General features: G+C 43.9%; 1 protein-coding gene across 2 annotated transcripts in view; it reads right to left on the bottom strand.

Annotated features, from left to right (window-relative positions):
* Positions 1–3442: 3442 nt before the first annotated feature.
* The window catches only part of LHFPL6 (LHFPL tetraspan subfamily member 6), a 234598-nt gene continuing 222779 nt past the window's right edge, over positions 3443–15261 (bottom strand). For both annotated transcript variants that reach the window (XM_070380380.1, XM_070380381.1), the window contains exon 4: positions 3443–4552. In XM_070380380.1, coding sequence (XP_070236481.1) covers positions 4434–4552 — 119 coding nt within the window. In that variant the 3' untranslated portion in view covers positions 3443–4433. The remainder of the gene's footprint in view (positions 4553–15261) is intronic.

Raw genomic sequence — 15261 nt, 5'->3', positions numbered from 1 at the left:
AGTCGCTTCAGTCGTGTCCAACTCTGTGCGACCCCATAGACGGCAGCCCACTAGGCTCCCCTGTCCCTGGGATTCTCCAGGCAAGAACACTGGAGTGGGTTGCCATTTCCTTCTCCAATGTGTGAAAGTGAAAAGTGAAAGTGAAGTCACTCAGTCGTGTCCGACTCCTAGCGACCCCATGGACTGCAGCCTACCAGGCTCCTCCGTCCATGGGATTTTCCAGGCAAGAGTACTGGAGTGGGGTGCCATTGCCTTCTCCGGCTAGTCACACCACTGATGACCAATTTCAAGCTGTCAGAGACGACTATGCTGTTTCTGCAAGTGGTCCCTCCCCCACAACTCTGTCTGTAACTGCTCCCACCCCTCGTCAGGGCGGGAGTCAGCCTTTGGATAGATGTCTGCCACCCTCCCCCCAACCCCTGTTCCCCCACCCCACTCCCCAGCTGTGTCCCCATCTGAAACAAGGCAAACTTAACTTTCCTTTCCATCAACCTGGCCTGTTACTGGCTTTTGAGCAGTGAGCAGCTAGACCCACAAACTTTTTTCGGTAACATTATGACAAACTCATTCCATTATGAAGGACTGCAAAAAGGTTTTCTTTTTTTAATTAATTTTTGTTGAAGTATAGTTGATTTACAATATTGGGTTAGTTTCAGGTGTACAGCACAGGGATTCAGTTATACATGTATGTATATTCTTCAGATGGTGAACACCTTTTCAACATGATTACTGGCATTTGTGTATATCTTCTTTCGTAAAATATTCCATTTATTTCGACCATTCAAAACCTTGAGTTGTTTGTCTTTTTATTACTCCTCATGTATTCTGAATGTAAGTTCTTTGCCAGATAGCTGACTCTTCCAGCCTTCAGCTTACCTTTCCATTTTCTTAACGATGTCTCTGAAGAGCAGAAAATCATCACTTATCATCTTTCTTTTCCTTATATCTTTTATTTATTTTTTTCCTTATATCTTTTAAATGTATCTTTAATAAATAAATTAGGGTAAACAATTCTTTACCTGGGAGGAACTTCCTCCCTGTGTTTGAGAGTCAACTGACATCCCGGGACATGTAACCACTGATGTTCTTGTTCGTTTTCCCCCATAGAGCAAGGGTTGCACTTTATGGAGTGCTTTATACATAGTAGTAGAATGGCTAGCAGGCTTCCCAGGTGGCGCTAGTGGTAAAGAACCTGCCTGCCAATGCAGGAGACGTTAAGAGACAGGGGTTCCATTCCTGGGTCAGGAAGATCCCCCAGAGGAGGGCATGGCAACCCACTCCAGTATGCTTTCCTGGAGAATCCCATGGACAGAGGAGCCTGGTGGGCTACTCTCCATAAGGTCTCCCAGAGTTGGACATGACGAGACTTAGCATGCCTGCAGAATGCCTAGTAAGCAGTAGGAGCTCAAAAATTAATTGTTACACAAATGAATATGTTGAAAATTGGAAGGGTCAATTCAGTTTCATGAGTTAACTTCTTTAAGCATTGTTTTCTCTTCCTTAAAAACAAGGAAACCCTCCCCCCACCACTTACCTCACAAGCATGTACAAGGGATCTGTGAGATTCTGAACGCAGCCCCTTATATCAGCAAGAAGTCCCTGATAGATAATTCTCAGAGATTTTATCATTATTGCTATTATTAATATTATTATTTCATGAAAGCTGATTTTCATTTGAAAAGAAGTACCAAAATATAAAAATTCTTTAGATTTTTTATACAATTCCTAATACATCAGATGCTGCTCACCAAGCCCTGGGACATCTTGAACAACAATAACAAAAAAATTACAACTAGTCAGAACTGGAGGTATAAGCGTGTACCAATTGACTTCATCATGTCAGAGTGATCAGCTTTTTATTCCAGTGAGGCTCGCTAATGTCTAAAACCCTGCAGATTACATAAAAATGACAATGTTATCATTAAATCTGCCCAAGAAATTAGACCTTAATGAATTCCATTGAGAACTCCCAATTTGATGATGTGAGCTTAGGAAGTCATAATACTATTCTGACAAGAAGGCGCAGTTAAAGAAATTTGAAAGACACTAGCAATACGTGAAAATGATGGGCTAATTGAGGAAGCAAAGTGCAATTGTCTCCTCCCAGCAGGAAGCCACAGAGTGGAGAAGCCCCTGTTCAGTGGACAATGAGACACAATCAAATGGCATTCAGCACAGGATGAAATAAGCATCTGAGAGCAGAGTGACTTTTTCCATAGCAACAAAGCCTCAGAAAGTCCAGAATGTTACTGGCCAGAATCTTGTATTGCTCTTCCCGGGTGGCATCAGTCCTCACCGTGGATGATTAGAAGTGCCAGAAGCAAGGGTGATATTTGGATATTCAAGTTAAATTGCTCAATATGCGTTGAAAGAATAAAAATATACTTATATGTGTAAACAGAATGTTCAGTTTCCAAATATGAACAATATATAATTTGGAAACCAATTGAACCAGGAGTTTTAAGGATTTCATGCTTACTCAGCGTTGCCTAATAGAAGAATACCCATCATCCAATCTTTGCTTTTGAAAGAGTTGGTTCTCTTAAGGGGTAGTCAAAGGGTGCAGATCTTTCACTCTAGTCAAGGATTTAGGCTGGGAATAGGAGGTTAAGAGGATCTAAATTGCCAAGACGCCTGAAAGACATTGCTCTTGGCACAGAAGCACCGAAGAAAGGTAGCCCCTTATAAAAGTGGAGGGGCAGCACGTCGCGGTCAGCTTGAGACCACCCTGTCGTCATCCAGAGACTGAACCATGCTTGACTTGGTTTTTGTTGCCTTCAACCACTTCTAAAATATTGCCCAGATTCTCAAACTTCATCTAAAACAGACTTGAAATTCTTCTCTCATAAGGATTTGATCATGATTGAAGTGCAGTGTACTTCAGTTAGAATTCTGGTAGCTAAGAATTTAGGTTGAAAGCAGGAATTATGTCATACTCACCTTTAATGGTAGCTCGGCTGGTAGAGAATCCACCTGCAATGCAGGAGACTCTGGTTTGATTCTTGGGTTGGGAAGATCCCCTGGAGAAGGCATAGGCTACCCACCCTAGTAATCTTGGGTTTCCCTGGTGGCTCAGACGGTAAAGGATCCACCTGCAATGCAGGAGACCTGGGTTCAACCCCTGGGTTGGGAAGATCCCCTGGAGAGGGGAATGGCTATCCACTCCAGTAGAATTGCCTGGAGAATTTCATGGACAAAGGAGCCTGGTGGGCTACAGTCTATGGGGTCACAGAGAGTTGGACATGACTGAGCAACTTTCACTTTACCGTTAGTACCTTGTGTGCCAAGAAGAATGCCTGGTTGGATGACTAGTGAGTGAATGAATAGGAGGCCTAAAAATAAAATGAAAAACTTACAAAAGTGTTGGAGTTGAAAGGCTACCTTTAGGAAATTAAGAAGCAAACCCCATAACTGAATTATGACACTCTATGACACACTGAGCTATTGATCAAAGAGAAAATTTATTCACAGAGCTTTTCAAATACAAACAAAATAGCACTTTTTACTTTTTACAAAATGAATATTGGAATAAATGTGGTACAGCACAGTACAATAATGGACGAAAGAAAACCAGATCTAACGACTGGAGAATGTCTCTCCTTACTCTCACGTCGAATTCTCTCCTGTGGTGGACACAAAGTCGCCCCTTTACTTCGTAAGAATATCACAGCAGAAACTACTCAGAGAAATATTGCATATTTTTTGAATAATATTGAAATACAAAGGCTTAATTCTAAAGGTCTGCATAAACACTGAAAACAGGTTGAGGGCGTAAAGAGTTTATGCAGGGTATACAAAATACTGATAAAGTGGTTTATTGGTCCATTGATTAGGTTTAATGTATGCTTTATAAAGTGATAATACTGTATTTTAAATGTGTATTAAAAAGAAAACAGAGGAGTAATGCATCACTAAACATCTCGTACAGTCTGTGCAACCACGGAAATGTCTGCGTTTGGGCATGTGATTGCATGGGTATGTCTGTATATGCTCGTGTGCTTTCAAAAGTGCCATGACTTACAGGGAACCTTTTTGGGTTACCCTGCTTCCTAACATAATACTGTTTCTACTAGCCCTTTTGATCTCTGAGTCATCATCCTAAAAAAACCAAAAACTTTGTTTGCATATATAGATTCGTTTTGTGTGTGTATGTGTTCTACATCAACAATACTCTGGAATAGAAACACCCAACACCCTGCAATATTTTTAGCCTTTGGTCCATTTTTCTGTATCATTCCATGCTCTACATTGCTTTTGCAAGTCCTGCACAACCCTTCCGTGTGGTAAGATGTTTCTGATTCCTTTGGGTTTCATTTCATCTGCATCGTATGGTTTAGAAGCACTCCTCCGCCTTCTGAGAGTAGCTGGATGCTTCGGTCCCTCGGGGTCCCTGTGGCCCTTGTTCTCCTCTGTCTGCGCTTGGCGGCTCCATCTCAGTATGGGTACTGCTTCTGTTTCTTGCCTGAGAAGCAAGCCAGCCATGTGCAGAGCAGCATGGCGGCGGCGGCCCCTCCTCCTGTGCAGTAGTAGGCCCAGCCGATTTCACACTTACCTAGGGACACAAGAGAAGGAGAGAAAGCAGGCACAGGTCAGGCTGATTCTACAGGAGGCTCTGTTATTGCTCCCCAGGTGTGGGCTCCTGGTGTACCAAAATGAAACTGAAATCCTCCTTAGAAATAGTCTCACTCGAATGATAATATGGGTTGAAAGTTATCTCAAGATGGAAGAAAGCCAGTGTGGTTGTCTGCATTTCAGAAGGACCTCAAGGCCTATGTCTCCTGCTGGCTAAGGAACAGAAACCAATTCTCCCCAGCTGCGCTGCTCATACCCACGGCTGAAGAAAAGGAGGAATAACAGCCATCAGGATAGGAGAGATGAAGGTATTAGTTCTGATTTAAATCACCCAAACTCATATGCATAATGAGGTACCTTAGAAAAAAACTTCAAAATAGAGATACAGTCCTAAATATAGACACAGCTTTTGCAAAGGGGCTACTCTAAGGAGGTGATCCATTTGAAAGATAATGCTAGAGTGAAAGAATCTACCAAAAAAACCTCCTGTAACTAATAGGCGATAACAGCAATGCTGTAGGATAGAAAAGTAGATATACCACTGATTTCAGACAAGAGCAAAGGAACATAGTCCTTCTTATTTTCCTTTATCATGATAAGATTCTGTGAAGTTTCTTTGGCTGTCGGAGGCTTAACTCACCCACCTATCTACCTACCCACCCAAGTCCTGCCCTTCCCTGAAAGACTCAAGAATCAGGATGGAGCCTTCAGCACATCCTCCTTGAGCCACCATCTTCCCGAGGCCAATTAACTCCTTGTCTTGATAAGGGTGTGTGTGTCATTCCTAATAATTGCTATGTTTACGGAGTCTTCCTTATTTGTGTTATAAAACGTAGTCAACTCATCAGACCAACTGTCCATCAGATGAAAATGGAGAAGTAGGGCAGCAGATAAAGGTACTTAAGAAGGGACTTCCCTGGCAGTGCAGTGGTGAAGACTCACAGCTCCACTGCAGGTCATGCCTGCTCATGGAACTAAGATCCCACACGCGGTGGGGTGAGGCCAAAAAAAAAAAAAAAAAGGTACTTAAGAAGTGTGCCACTGTTGAAAGTGTTTGTGGATGTTACACAGTACTGTTACTAACCACACGCAGATCCTAGTTTATGTGCATGGTTTACACATTTTGTGGTTTAAATTTAGTAACTGGCTAAGATCCAAAATGAGCAACTAACATTCAGTGTGATTTAAAAGAAAATTATTCCTCTATTTCAGATATACAGACTTTCATTTGCTAGGTAATTCATAAGGTAAATCATTATTAAATCAATATGGATTTATTCTGGTATTCTGGATTATATAGAAATATGGCCAACCCTTAATCTAACTTAAAAAACATAAAAATACATACACCACACACACACACACACACACACACACTCATCTTTTGAGAAGCAAAACAATGGTCAAGATCAGTATGCTAAGGTCTAGATGTGTCAATAAAATTTAGACAAATCTAAAGAAACACTAAGTCATCCATCCCCTGATTCTTTATTCCCTTCTTCGAACTTTCTTTCTTTCTCTCATTCATCCATTAATTCAACAAATATTTTTAAGTGACCACTCTAACTAGGACTCATTGGGTGCTGGGAATCTACTTTGGAAAATGATAAATACAGTTCCCAGTATCAAGGAGCCATCATCTCATCAAGGGAGTATTATTGCTAATGCAGGAGACATAAGAGGTGTGGGTTTGATCACTGGGTTGGGATGATCCCCTGGAGGAGGGTACAGCAACCAACTCCAGTATTCTTGCCTGGAGAATCCCATGGACAGGGGAGCTTGGTGGGCTACATACAGTCCATGGGGTTACAAAGAGTTGGACACGACTGAAACGGCTTAGCACACATGAACTCAGATATTTATATGATAACTGTGATATGTGCTTTGAATAAAAAACATCCAGGATGCTAAGACAGCAAATCATAAGGAATTTTATACAGTGAGGTTGTGTGATGGAGAGCCTTAAAGCAGAAGTGAAATTTAAGGTGAGACCTGGCAGATGAGCAGGGGTTAGCCAAAGATGAATGCTAGAGGCCAGGGAAGAGTGTATTTGCATCATGGGGATGGGAATGTAATGGGGAAACGTAGGCAAATCTGGGTCTTGTTAAAGTATTGTTTGGGTTTCCCAGGTAACTCAGTGGTAAAGAATCCACCTGCCAATGCAGGATATGCGGGTTCAATCCCTGGGTTGGGAAGATCCCCTGGAGAAGGAAATGGCAACCCACTCCAGTATTCTTGCCTGGAGAATATCATGGACAGAGGAGCCTGGTGGGCTACAGTCCATGAGGTTGCAAAGAGTCGGACACGACTCAGCAACACTTTTCAAAGTGTTCAAGTAAGAGATGGGGATGCCAACTGTTCGTGTAAGCAAGCAAGAGATGGGGTTGGGTGTGAGCACCTCCAGAGTTTGAGAGCTAGAAGCCTGAAGACTTCCTCTTCAAATGTTTGTCTAGGCTGGCATATAGATATGTGAGATATTCAACAATCAGTTCAGTTGCTCAGTCGTGTCTGACTCTTTGCGACCCCATGGACTGCAGCACGCCAGTTGCTGAGATAGTTAACTGCTGCTGCTAAGTCGCTTCAGTCGTGTCCGACTCTGTACGACCCCATAGAAAGAAGCCCACCAGGCTCCCCCGTCCCTGGGATTCTCCAGGCAAGAACACTGGAGTGCGCTGCTATTTCCTTCTCCAATGAATGAAAATGAAAAGTGAAAGGGAAGTCACTCAGTCGTGTCCGACTCTTAGCGACCCCATGGATTGCAGCCTACCAGGCTCCGCTGTCCATGGGATTTTCCAGGCAAGAGTACTGGAGTGGGGTGCCATGGCCTTCATCCATAGGTAAATCTTGAGCACCCACTCCGTGTGTTACAATGTTACAGGAGACCCCAGGGGGAACAAAATAGATAGCATCTTTGGTTTCAAATACTTATATTCTAGCAAGACCGATTCTTAAGTATCGCTCACATCAATTGCACTCTCTTGAAGCCATTCCTTGTATATTCTACACATATGTCTGCTGTGTATTTTTTTTTTCATGAAACTAACAATGTAAATGTATCTTGAACTTCTTCAAAGAAGAAAGATTTTTCTTTTTCCTGAGCATGAGTCCTTCCATAGTAAAACCCACATGCTCAATAATAAGAAATTAGCACGTGTTTTACAGTAATAGAAAAAGTCTTTCTGAGTACATTAGGCTATTAGGAAAGAGCAGCTGTTTAAGTTTATATGCTTTAAACAGCACGGTAGTCTGTGAGTAGTAATGGAAACAAAGGAAAACCAGGAAATGGGGGACTATTTTTCCTTGGCCTCTCCTTTCCCCTGTGGTGGCAATAAATTCTTGTTATTATAGTGCAAACACAAAGCATTTTACTAGAGGGCAAGCTTTGTCTGTGATCCTTTCAGGAAATTAGAGGAGCAAATCCCTTTAAACTTTCCCTTTTGCTCTCTGTAATGCTCCATCAAATAGGACTCCAAGCCCACCGGGTTGGCAAACCACTGCTTTCAGCAATGGGGGATGCTATTCTCGACAGATAAAATAGAGGTTAATGGGACAGAAAGCAGCAAACCACAGCCACCTGCACATTCAATGGGAAAAGGTATCCTGGCTGTGTTCCAGGGCAGCCCCAGGGAGAAGGTGGGTGGGAGTGGTGTGGCTGATTTTTTTAGGGTGTCTCAAATTGGCAGCTCAGTTGGTAAAGAATCTACCTCCAATGCAGGAGACAATTTGTGGGTCTGGAAGATGCGCTGGAGAAGGGATAGGCTACCCACTCCGGTATTCTTGGGTTTCCCTGGTGGCTCAGCTGGTAAAGAATCTGCCCTCAGTGTGGGAGACCTGGGTTCAGTCCCTGGGTTGGGAAGATCGCCTGAGAAGGGAAAGGCTACCCACTCCAGTATTCTGGCCTAGAGAATTCCATGGACTCTACAGTCCATGGGGTCGCAAAGAGTCGGACACAACTGAACGACTTTTCACTTTCAAATTAGTTTTTAGTGCATCTTCTGTTAGTAAGGGACAGAACAGGTACAAAGAACCCAGCCTTGGGACTTCCCTGGTGGTTCAGTGACTAAGACTCTGTGCTCCCAACGTAGGGAATCTAGATTCAATTCCTGGTCAGGGAACTAGATCCCATATGTCACAACTGAAAAAAAAATAAATAAATAAAAAGATCCTGCATGCTACAACGAAGACCTACTGCGGCCTAATACATATAAATAAGGAGTCTTCCCCGGTGACTCAGTGGTAAAGAATCCTTCTGCAATGCAGGAGACTCCGGAGACAAGGGTTTGATCCCTGGGTCGGCAAAATCCCCTGGAGAAGAAAATGGCAACCCACTTCAATATTCTTGCCTGGAAAATTCCATGGACAGAAGAGCCTGGTGGGCTACAGTCTGTCCATAGGGTCACAAAGAGTCAGACAGGACTAAGAGACTGAGCACAGGACATAGAAATAAATATATAAATGTAAAAAAATTAACCCTGCTTACTACAAATAAAAATGAAATTTCAACGATCAGTTCATCTTTCGAGGAGCTGTATTTATTCATTCAGTTGTTTGATTACTGTTTTAGTGTCTACCATGTGACTGCCTGTCTGCCCCTTTATCCCAGTGCTCAGTGTGATGATGTCTGGAGCCCAGCAGACAATAAATACCCATTTGTGGATATCAGACACAATATTAGCGCTGAGAATAGAGATCTGAAATTAACAATTATATAATAGCGGTTGTGGACAGCCTGTGAAGCAGGTGCTAAACAGTTTAGAAGCAGCATCTCATGTAACCATTTTTGCCTATGATGCCTTCAGGAAATTAGAGAAACAAATCTGTCATTCCCATTTTGAAGATGAGGACCCTGTGCTGCATGCAAGATAAGTCAATGGCCCAGTATCTCAAATCAGTGATGGAGCTTGAATTGAACTCCAAAACTTTTTCCTGTGCTCAGATATGTTTTGCTGCTGCTGCTGCTGCTGCTAAGTCGCTTCAGTCGTGTTCGACTCTGTGCGACCCCTTAGACGGCAGCCCACCAGGCTCCCCCTTCCCGGGATTCTCCAGGCAAGAACACTGGAGTGGGTTGCCATTTCCTTCTCCAATGCGTGAAAGTGAAAAGTGAAAGTGAAGTCGCTTAGTCGTGTCCGACTCTTAGCGACCCCATGGACTGCAGCCTACCAGGCTCCTCCATCCATGGGATTTTCCAGGCAAGAGTACTGGAGTGGGGTGTCATTGCCTTCTCCGCAGATATGTTTTAGGAAGAATATCCATATTAAAAATTTCCCCAGTTGTCAGATAGTCCTTGTCTTTGCCAGAACTTACATGTTGTGCAGAAATAAGCTATATGGTGCATCTTTGAATTTACCAGTATTCTTAGAAGACTCCGTATGCCTATGTCTACCTGGCACTATTTTAGTTATTAAAGGCTTGCATTTTACAGATCTAGCATTCTCAATTTTGGAGCCAGCGGAACCAATCTGTCACTCTCTTGGCGACCTCATCCCCCTGGACAATGAGGGGGAGTGAGATCCAATACATTTACTTGATCAATTCAGATAATTGATTTTTCCTGAGCAATCACTTACCATAAACATGCTCCCAAAGTGGATGTTTTTGACCTGCCCTGGCCTTAGGGTAGCTGAGTAAGGGCTCCACGTATGGGTCACATTTCAGTTCCTCTCTGCTTGCAAACCGCTAGCAGTCTGGTGGGAGCCCACTGGGCCATCCTCATTCAACACCCAGAAACTTTGCCACAGCACCTCCTACTGTGCGAAGTACTGCTCATTTGAACATAAACCAGGACCCTTCAGCTGGTCCTGCAGGCTGACTAAACTCCCTTGTGTACTCGGCCTGCCTGTGTTCTGCCTTTGAACTTGAGCCTTGCTGGTTTCCAGCTTATTTCTCTCCTCACCAGATCACTGCTGAGTTCCCAGCCTTGTATATAAGCTAGCTGCCTTCATTTATCAAGGCAGGACATCTTTCACTGTGATATTTTAAACTTTTCATCAAGTTAAGGTGTCAATGCAAAGTTTGTGTAGAGAAGAAGCAGGCATATTAGATTTCAACCCTTTTGCTGTACAAATAACGAAGGTAGGAAGGTGGGAGGGTCAGTAGACAGAGAAAAAAACTTTTGTGTTCTTAAATACCATGTGCAGAAGTTTGAGAAGTCTTTTTCCTCTTGCATAAATTCTTTCCTACCTCTTCCTATTCAGACCATCTAGTCTACCTACGCATGAAAACCAAGAACAAAAGGAACCTGTCATGGTACTGTATCCATGTGTTCTTTTGTGAAGTTACCAAACAGAAGTGTTGCCCCCTTAAAAATAGAGTTTAAACATTTGACCTAAAACATACGAAAGCTTTGATTCAAACTTTTAATGGAACAGTTCAGTTCAGTTCAGTCTCTCAGTCGTGTCTGACTCTTTGTGACCCCATGAATTGCAGCACAACAGGCCTCCCTGTCCATCACCAACTCCCGGAGTTCACTCAGACTCATGTCAATAGAGTCAGTGAAGCCATCCAGCCATCTCATCCTCTGTCATCCCCTTCTCCTCCTGCCCCCAATCCCCAAGTAGTTAAAATAACACGTGTGTCTGAAAAGAGAAAAGCAGAACTCAAACTTGATTGCTGGGCAAAAAATGTAAAAGTAAAAAGGCTGAGGGAAGACAGTTTGTGAGGTGGGGTTCTTCTGAAAGCTCTTGGCTTGTTTCTGTTTGTGACCAGAGGCAATAACCCATGTTGAGGATACAGCCCATCCTAGACACGACTTCAGAGCCCCACTTATACTGTACTTCCTGAGATGTGCTCCAGGGGGCGCTGTTCACAAGCAGATCTCAGGAACGGGTTCCCCATGGGTAATTCCCCAAAGAGTAGATAGTATGGAGGCACGTGCAATGGTGGAACCCAGTCCAGCCCAAAGGCTGGGCACGGAGTCTGCACACAGAGCATCCCAGGCAGCAGCACCCACCTTGATGCCTTCGGTCTCCAGAACTGCAGCTCAGTGAACCGACCCAGTCTCTCTCCTCAAGAACTGCTGCTCTGGACCTTAATGAACCAGGCTGACTGTATCTTTCTACCTCTCCTGCCCCTTAATTTCTAGGTTTAGGAGACTGGACAGTTGGATTAGAACTCTCTGGAGAGTTGAATGATACCCTTTCCGCCCAAACACATAGGATACCTAAGTGTACAAGGGTCTAGTGTGGAACACTGGAGCCACTTCAGCGTATTAGAGGAGGCAAGAAATCCTTAAAAGACTCCACACCTTCTTTGTTTGCCCTGTCTTCTCCAAGGAGGCAACCAGGAATGTAGAGAGAATGCAATGTATATGTGTCCATTGGTAAGAGCTGATACACTCAAGCTAAGCATTAAAGTATTCTTCATAACCTGCATGTCCAAGGGAGCAGGGATTTACTTTCTGGAAAAGATATGTATCTGCAAAGCGCTCAAAATTGCACCATGTCTAAGGAGATATGTTATAGTCAATTTTGATAGGAAAATACCAGCCTTGTAAATTACAGCACGTATTCATTCATTCTGTAGCCAGAGTGGGAGGAAGGCAAGGGCTGTCTAGACAAGCATGTGATGGGTAATTGACTGCTGTGTAAGCTCTCTACTCAAACATGAGTTCATGTTTTATGAGTCTCAGATTTTAGGGGGAAAACCCTTCCTGAGTTACACATTGATTCTATTCTATCCAATGGCATGCATTTATCTTCTGGATTCCCGCAAAGATTTCATTAAAGAGCCATAATTTTAATTTGCTCTGTTCTATCTCTCTTGTTCCCATAGAAACATTTTTAGCTTCACCTTTAGGGTGAGGAGCTGGGGAACAAAGAAAAAAAGAGTTCTCGCAGGTACCATTTACTGCCTCCTATAGAAACAGTGCTGTGCTGTGCTTAGTGGCTCAGTCGTGTCTGACTCTTTGCAACCTCATGGACTGTAGCCCACCAGGTTCCTCTGTCCATGGGGCTTCTTCAGGCAAGAATACTGGAGTGGGTTCCCATTCCCTCCTCCAAGGAAACAGTGCTAGTCATCATCAACTCAGGGATTTACCAGAAAGTACCTTTCGGAGGTCCCACACTTGCACAGATGCTCAAACTCATGAAAAAGCAGCACACCCAGAACAGCAGCCCAAACTACACACCCAGGGAGAAAAGCTAGCTATTACTAGCTATTATTATTACTAACCCTTATGGCAGAAAGTGAAGAACTAAAGAGCCTCTTGATGAAAGTGAAAGAGGAGAGTGAAAAAGTTGGCTTGAAGCTCAACATTCAGAAAACGAAGATCATGGCATCTGGTCCAATCACTTCATGGGAAATAGATGGGGAAACAGTGGCTGACTTTATTTTTCTGGGCTCCAAAATCACTGCAGATGGTGACTGCAGCCATGAAATTAAAAGACGCTTACTCCTTGGAAGGAAAGTTATGACCAACCTAGACAGCATATTAAAAAGCAGAGTCATTACTTTGCCAACAAAGGTCTGTCTAGTCAAGGCTATGGTTTTTCCAGTAGTCATGTATGGATGTGAGAGTTGGACTATAAATAAAGCTGAGTGCAGAAGAATTGATGCTTTTGAACTGTGGTGTTGGAGAAGACTATTGAGAGTACCTTGGACAGCAAGGAAATTTAACCAGTCCATTCTAAAGGAGATCAGCCCTGGGTGTTCGTTGGAAGGACTGATGTTGAAGCTGAAGCTCCAATACTCTGTCCACCTGATGTGAAGAGCTGACTCACTGGAAAAGACCCTGATGCTTGGAAAGATTGAGGGCAGGAGGAGAAGGGGATGACAGAGGATGAGACGGTTGGATGGCATCACTGACTCGAGGGACATAAGTTTGAGTGGACTCCGGGGTTGGTGATGGACAGGGAGGCCTGGCATGCTGTGGTTCATGGGGTCGCAAAGAGTCGGACATGACTGAATGACTGAACTGAACTGATTATTACTATTATTTTTATTGTTAATACCTCCTGCAATCTTAGTAAGTTATAATATCAGAGTGTGTATTTGGACAGTAAGCTTTTTTAAAAAAATTGTTGAGCATCTGGAGATTTTATTTTTCATTTTACTTTTTAAAAATTTTATTTGTCTCCTGGGTCTTCGTTGCTGCGTGCAGGCTTTCTCTAGTTGTGGCGGGCAGGGTCTATTCTAGGCTGCAGTTCACAGGCTTCTCACTGTGGTGGCTTCTCTTGCGCTCTAGAGCTCTTGGGCTTCAGCAGTTGCAGCTCACGGGCTTAGTTGCTCCATGGCCCGTGGGATCCTGCCAGATAAGGGACTGAACCTGTGTCCCTGCATTGGCAGGCAGATTCTTAACCACTGGACCACCAGGGAAGCCCTGGAGATCTTAAATACTACATTATGGGTCCATCAGAGAAACTGGAAGATCTGAGAATGAGACACGCAGGTGACTACTGGGTGTGGCTACCTGGGAACCAATGTTTCTTCACTTCCACTCACACCTGAGTTTCAGGGGATTTCCCTTGTGTACCACACCACATGTGCTCATCAGATCCACCCAGGGTCCTTCCTCCTAAACTCTACGCTAAATCAGTGCCTTGCATCATCTTATCCTGAAATCCCTGCCAGAATCACATAACCACGAAAGCAGAGGCAGAGACGCCTTGCCTTCACAGCGTCCCTGCAATACAGAGGCAGAGCAAGAGAAATAAAAATATCCTGGTGCCTTCGGAAATGTGATTAAATTTCACTTTAAGCGGCAGAAAAGTAGGGAGAGTGGAGCGGCATCTGAATCCTTAAGATCACACCCATCAGATGGACCTCTGTTCCATGGCCCGGTATCCAACTGTTGGTGGATAGTTTTGTTGCTATATAGTTGCATGATTTACCCATAAAAATGGTGGACATGTTGTCCAGTCTGGCTAGCAGAGTCTCTGCTGGCACAGTTGTTGTTAATTCTTGCCCCTTAGCCCCGAATCCATCCTCAAAAGTTCCACTAGAGATAATGCCCCTGTTAAGACGCTAAGGCGCACACACTGGCTCCATACACAGAGTGTGTATACCTGCTGGTCTTTGTGTTCACGCTGTGAACTGACACAGAATCCCATCTCCACATGGGGGTGGCGGAGATAACCAGCGGGGCCTTATTCAGTGTAGGCGATAAAGATGATCCTTTGGTTTCTGTCTGTAGCTGCTATTTATAAAGGCTGAAACTACCTGAAATTCAGCCCCTCTGTCTCATGGCCGGCCCCAAAGAGTGTGAAAGGACCCAGGCTCTCTCTAATTGCTGCTTCCCAGCTTGGCCTGTGGCTGCGGCCAATTTTCCAACAGTCCCAGGAGAAGAGGTGCTGGTTTCCATCCTGACAGCATTTTTATCTACCCTTCCCCTGTTCGCACCTGTCACGCTTTCATCGGCCACTGAGCAGCCTCTGCATATAGTCTCTGTATCCACTGAAATGGAAATGTGTGGCAACCAGGGCTCCTTTGATCTCGGGGAGCTGCCCTCGGTCCAAAAGGTTTCCTTGATGATTGCTCCTTGCTTGTAAGGTAGCCCTTGGGAACGGGCTTAATCCAATTTGGTCAAGCACAACCTTGAGACCCTGGTAAATTACAACCCACCCCCAACGAAAATGCGAGAGAGACGGTGAGGCATAGCTACCGTCCGACAACTTCATTTCCAAGTTATAATGAAAGCAAGTCTCAGACCGCATCCTGTGACGCATACAGATGTTTATTAAACAGTTATCAAAA

This window comes from Bos mutus, chromosome 12, assembly GCF_027580195.1.
Source record: "Bos mutus isolate GX-2022 chromosome 12, NWIPB_WYAK_1.1, whole genome shotgun sequence".
In the NCBI taxonomy this organism is placed as follows: domain Eukaryota; kingdom Metazoa; phylum Chordata; class Mammalia; order Artiodactyla; family Bovidae; genus Bos; species Bos mutus.
The sequence above is the reverse complement of the archived record's forward strand: the minus strand, read 5'-3'. Positions and strand labels throughout refer to the sequence as shown.